General features: G+C 32.5%; 1 protein-coding gene across 1 annotated transcript; it reads left to right on the top strand.

The window, feature by feature from the left end:
- The first annotated feature begins 1769 nt into the window (after positions 1-1769).
- Positions 1770-6169, top strand: LOC134283576 (uncharacterized). The gene is made up of 2 exons (XM_062766094.1): positions 1770-5314; positions 5801-6169. The coding sequence occupies exons 1-2, from the start codon at positions 1835-1837 to the stop codon at positions 5888-5890; spliced, it is 3570 nt and encodes a 1189-aa protein (XP_062622078.1). The 5' UTR covers positions 1770-1834; the 3' UTR covers positions 5891-6169.
- The last annotated feature ends 527 nt before the right edge of the window (positions 6170-6696 follow it).

The raw sequence follows: 6696 nt of genomic DNA, 5'->3' as shown, positions 1-6696 counted from the left end.
CGATATATCAACTCTTCTACCAGAGACAAAAGTTGTGAAATTGGGGACATTGAAATCAGAGAAACATTTGGATTACGAATTAAGGAATTTCTGGTTTAAACATGACTCAAGTAGTATTTTAGTTATCCAGTGCAACGATTTAAATGATTTAAAGCACATATCATTGGCAAAATCTCGTGCATTATTTTTTCGAAGTCAATATATAGAAACAGCAAGAACAGAAGAACCAAAACATATTTGTTTTATCATGCATCTTACACGAACTTTATCATCTCGTCCTTTGTTCTCCGAATTTAATTTTCAGTCCGATTGGAGTCTAGTCATGTTGGATACGCTGACTGAACCTTTCTTTCATTATTCCGATCTATTCAATGAACCTGTGACGAAAATTCTAAATGGGTGCATGGAACCAGTAGAACAAGTTATATCAGAACAACTTCTTTGGGCTTTTTCTCGAATAGACTATGATGACAGACAGAGGTCTTTCGATGATGTTATCACTGTAATGAATCACTTTAAAAAGTCGAAAGAAATAAAGAGAATAATCATCAAAAAGATTTCTTTGTGGTTGGAATTGAATGTGGAGCAAGAAAAATGGGCTTTTGAAATCGCCGGTGATGGCTTATCTTTGGGAACATTTATGACCTTTGATAATGCTTTAAGACACAGCTTTTCAGTTCTTATCCGCGACCCTCTTGCAAACATTCTTTATCATTTGGAGGAAAATCTTTCTCTTGACTGCATCATTGAGTATTCAACTGCTTTAGGGGACAAAGCAAAAAATGAATCTGATTTATGGACGAGGCTGTTTGATAAGATAATCACGTTGAAAGATGTGATTAAATCTGCTGGACCATCTTGCTATCACATTTTTGGAAGATTTACAAAAATGAAAATTCCATTTTCAAAATATTTTTTTGACCAAATTGAAAAAACAAGAGAGGAGTTTTTTGAAGAAATACAAAAAAGGAATGTGAAACACGAGCTTGAGGAAGAGACTGAAATAACTGATATTCCAAAACATATTATTGATGAAGTCGTTGAATGGTTTACTGTAAAAACAGAAACTTGTCTTAAACAATTGATCGATTCAATAACACCTCAAATGGAAGAACTGTTTGTAGATGATTTCTTCAGGTATGCAACACTCAGACGAATATCGATACTATCAGATACTGACAATGCTATCGTTTTGAAATGGACTTTGAAGCGATTGTTGCATATGAATTTTGATGTAAAAAAGGACGATGGAATGGAAAATTACAGAAATGGTCTGACCAAAAAAATAACAAAACTTTATACAGCCCTTTGGTTACACAATTCAGTAATTATTGGAGTGCATAATCTGTTGGAAATGACCACTGCGGAAGATATCGAAAACGAATCTAACGAAGAAACTAATAGCAATGATGCAAAATGCACTCAAGCGCAATATGCTAGAAAAAGTTTGACAAGATCAGAAGAATCAACAAGCAGAAACAATGATAGCATAATTTCGACTGTTACAAGCAACGATTATGGAAGCAACGAACAAAATCCTCAAATGAATGCACAAGCAGATAAATACCTTTCTTTGACAATAAGAGAAAGAAAATCTAAAAACATAACTTTTAGTCAATGTACTGAAGAATATGGCACTCCTCAAAATTGCGACATCGAAAATATTCTCGATGAAGCTGATGAAATTGCCGAGAAATGTACGAATATGTATTCTCAAGAAGAGGATGAAAAGATAAAGTCAAGTGATAAGGATGTTGAGATAACTAATGATATAGACAATTTAGGTGATGTCAATATATACCTGCGATGTCTTGTAGACGCAATTTGCACAAGAATGTACCCTTCTGAACAAAGTGGACGTAGGTTGAGAGCGTGGCAACAAAAGGTAAACATTTTTCTAGCATTTGCATATGATATCGGAACTGCGTCTGAAACGCAGTTTAAATTGCGTGTTATACACGATTTAATTTGCAATGTGTGCATTCCATATCCCGAAACTATCGAAAGAGTACTTGCTGCTGCCAATGATATAAAAAAGATAGAGTTTTTCTTTCAAAACAATGCCTGGCAAGGTGTTACTGATTTTGTTCTGGCATTGTCAACTGCAGACATTCCAAGAGAAACACAATTGAAGTGTTTAAGCCAATTTGCCTTCAGATGCATAACTTTTGATGAAACAAACTATCAGCCATGTATAGTAGTGATTAAAGCTGTCTTTGAAAAGTGTCATTGTGAGGGAGAATTACCTCTAGAACCTATTTCAATAGGTGCAGTACTTGATGAATGTTGTTTTGATATAAATAAAAGGCTCTTAGATAAAACAATAAAAGCATTGAAGTTTTCTTCTTTTGTGCAGGAACATTGTGTATTACGAGAAATTCTCAAAGTGTGTGAATCTAAGAAAAATATAGGTCCTATCCTTCTCGTCGCCGATTTCATTGAACATCGTCTCCTATCAGAAAACAGCCATTTATTGAATACTGATATTCTTCTTCAATCAAAAGAAGGGAGTCCAATTTTAGACGAACTGTTTGATATGAGGGCAGCTTTATCTAATCCAGACCTAGACTGGACAGAGGAATTATTCATCATCTGCTTTCTCCGACGTTTTATATTTTATTCGGCCAAAGCTTTGACAAAAGATACAGAAAAAGAAAGGCATTTGTTGAAACAATTAGAAAAATTGTTTAACTTTAACAATGTTAAATGTCAAAAACAAGACAACATATTAAAAAAGTTGCAAATTTATCTGATGAGATGTATCAGCAATGGATCAAGCTCATATTCCATATTTCAAAAAGTAGCTGGATGGAGAAAATCCTTTGAAACAACATTATTTCCCGATCTTACAGAAGAAAAAATAAAAAGTTCGTCTGATGTCTATCAGCCTGTGGCTATGAATTTAGCAGCTTTCGTTCGAATTAAACAGGAATTTCAGATTGAGGAAAAATTGACAAAAAGCATCTTTCAACACTTCATAAACACAGAGCTGACTGGAGTAGTGTTGTATTTATATTCCCACTGTTATATTGGTCAGATATTTTCAAAACAATCGGGAGAAGAAACACTTTTAGATGTTGATGTTTTGCCATTAGCAGAAATTCAAAAAAGGATATTGGACTGTTTTATTTTGAAAAAGACGTATGCTCTTGATCAAATTAAGATATTCAAAAATTGTTCCAGTGAAGCCTTAAAGCACAATTCGTTTATTTCTATGATCTTAATATGGTCTGCCTTCCTTGCTAATAAAAATAACATTCTCTTGGAGGCAATAGAACATCCAGACTTTTTTGAAAGTACTATGTTCTGTGAGTTTTTACAGTCAAGAGTATATCACTGCGATACCTTGTCTTATATCTTTTCTTGTGAAAACCGTCATAGAGTATGTGCTCTTCAGTGTGATTCCTGTCCCATTTGTTTCAGAGGGGAAGTTAATAGACAATTTAAGAATCGACAGTTACAAACGAAAATGACAGACAAAAGGAAAACGGTCGCTTATGAATTAATAAAACTGATATTTCTCGGCGTCCACCTTTCTGCACGTGCTTTGAATCATGATATAAACATATCTGATGAAGAAAATGATGATATCAATGACCGTTTGCTTTGTAGAATAAATGCACAGTGGTCAAAAGTCAGTAGCCTTCTTTCGTTGACTGAGAATGAGGTATTAAGATTGTGTTCTTTAGTATTTGGTAAACTTCAAAACGAAGAAAGTCTTACTAGCCCTGATGCATTTCTGAATGAAATAGTGGAGGATAGTTTAAAAAATCGTTTCTTGCTTCTTGACAAAGAATGGCATGATCTGGATAATCACAATTCTAAAGTACAATTGAAAAGTTATAAGTTGTCAACCTTTGTAGAAACAGAGTCACAAACTAGTGAACTTATTCTAAGAAGAGATTTTTGTCCAACTCTTGACAATTTACTCGGGGAAATTGAGCTTCAAAATTTAGAAGATAAATATCCAATTTTGTATCACATCTTAAATCGCCTTTATTTCTTAAAATTGATGAGATTTTTGGCACCATGTCTCAAGTGGCACAGAACAATAGCAGTTTTGGGAAGTTTTTATCTTAAGAAAAGTGATTGCAGAAGAATGACTGTGAAGACATTTTTGGCAAATGAAATGGGACAAAATCATTCTTTGAGATTAGGCGTGCGATTTTGTGAATTTATGAAAATATGGAATGAACTTTCTTCTGAAAAGTACTGTGAAGCACTACTAGCAGTAAATAAAGAACTTCAAGCTATAGCTAATGCCAGTGAAGATGAACAACTAGAAAATTTCTTAATCATAGACGAGCATTCTCCGTTGCTTTTGACAATTGAAGCACTTGTTAAAATTCAAAATTCATTTCTTGATGAGATTATGGATATAACATGCTCAGGACAATGTTTGGCAACGTCTTTTATAACAAAATATGTATCCAAAGAATGTATTGCATGTTTTCCCATCATACCAGTATTGGAGTTACAAGAAAGCGACATCATACAAAGTGAATTTCCGCATGATTGTCTAATATTTTCGCAGAGGAGCTTGACTACAAGCAGAAGAGTAGCATTCGACTTTCAGAAAATTGAAGGAGAAACTGCACTGTACTTTTTGTTGGAAGCAAAGTATATACAGCTTGAGAGGCAAAAACTCAGGATTTTATTCAAAGATGACATTGCTCAAAGTTCTGTTGCTCTGCTGAAGAAATTACTTTCTGTTTGCCCTCAGTCAGATGCAAAAGATGAAAGAATCAAAAAGGTATTGTCTGTTCTTGCTTCAAACCAGGCAGAAGAAAACTATAATTTTTTAACAATTCTAGGAATTGCAATTGCAATGATACCTAAATTACCGATGATAGATCCAGACACTATTTTGCTGCATTTTTTTCAAAATAGGAAGAATGACTTTTCATTTATATCTTTTGAGAACGCAGTTCCACCAGAAGCAAAAATGGGCGATTTAGTTATGATATACCAATGGCTTGAAGAAACGAATGGAACCCGAGTTTTAGAAAATCTTGATGGAGAGTTTAAAAAAGAGCCACCAAAAGATTTGGAAAATATTTTAATTGCATCGAGATCCAAATCTTTGGAATGGAAATCTATTGTAAAAGGGATGAAACTCTTTGCTCAGAGACGTCTGTCAAATAAAGAATCACTCAACCTATCCCAACAGCTTAACAGTTACATGAATGACGAGAGCTTTTGGCCAGTAACTCTGGTTCCTACAGACAGAAAGAAACTTTGCAATTTGGTCCCATCTGACATTAAGCTGAAACACATTTGGGTGTTTTACAAATGCATAGAACAACATATAAAGGTGTGAGATCTTTTATTACATTTGTCCTTAAATTGTTTTAGAAATGATCTAATTTTGACAGTTTTAGCAAAAGTCCTGGCATCTCTAAAAATATATGCCACTATTAATTTAGCCCACTATATTTTCAAAATAAAAAATTGATTTTTTTTTCTTAATTCGCAAGAAATTGATTGCGTAAAAAATGTAAACGTAAAGAATACTAAAAAAATGAAATTGGCTAAATAAAACCTCAATACAGTAATTTGTAGACTTTTTTTGGTCATGATAGGAAAATATCTTATCATCTTTAAAATATAATATTTTTTATGATAATTTATTTGTAAATATAAGAATAAAAATAACAACTTTTAGTAGAAACATAATTCGAATTGGGAATTGCATGTTATTTGTAAATGACAATAGTTACACTGTGTTGTAGTTTCCAGATATAATCATACTTTTGTATCAACCTTTAAAACTAACGTATTTTTTGTAATCTAATTGCAGCCAAGATTGCAAACATCTACTCATCATGAACCACGCCATATGTTTGATCCAAACAAAAGGCCACAGAGAAAGAAAAAGTTTCGGAGCTAAAAAAGGAGATTTAAAATCTTAAACCTTGAGAGAAAATCTATTTCTAAATAAACATTTATGAACTATGTTAATCATCTGACAAACGTATTTATAAATATATATTTATGATAATGTAAATAGTTTTAAATAGTTAAATAACTAGCTTGCAAGTAATATTATGGAATTTTAAAATGTTAATTAGAATATTAAGATGATTAATTGTTGCAAAGTTTACCTCTGAGAGAGAGAGAGAGAGAGAGAGAGAGAGAGAGAGAGAGAGAGAGAGATTCAAAATCAAAATGACCAATGAAAACAATGAAAATTTAAGCACCACGAAAATAAGTAATTTCATAATACCGTACATCTGGAAATTTTTGCGTCGATTTTATTTTGCGCATTCGGGTCAAAATGGTATTGATTAATTCTTACGTTTCAAAATTTTTGCGAATGACCACTGATTTGTTTACATTTTCTTATTGGTAATTTATTTTTAAGAAAAATATTTTTGCGAATGCAATGAGCTCGCAAATTTTCTAAAAATTTATCTACAGCAAAAAATTCCAGATTTATGGTACATTAATTTAAAGAATTATATACACATAATGTGATTTCTTCCATTTGTACAAAAATCATATATACGAGGGTTGTTCGAAAAGTTCGTGGACGATGTCAATCTTCGTTATATTACTCACTGTAAATTTAAAATAAGCACATTATAATATGTAAAAATATATTATTCGATGATGTTTGAAGTTTCATTCCATTTGATTTAACAGAAATCAATTTATTTCATTTTAATCTCAACATGTTTTGTACCCGCGGAGCAC

The sequence above is a fragment of the Saccostrea cucullata genome, unplaced genomic scaffold, assembly GCF_032062105.1.
Source record: "Saccostrea cucullata isolate Sc308-1 unplaced genomic scaffold, CSIRO_AGI_Scuc_v1 ctg665, whole genome shotgun sequence".
NCBI classification, from domain to species: domain Eukaryota; kingdom Metazoa; phylum Mollusca; class Bivalvia; order Ostreida; family Ostreidae; genus Saccostrea; species Saccostrea cuccullata.
Note: the sequence above shows the minus strand (reverse complement) of the source record. Positions and strands in the feature narration are given on the sequence as shown.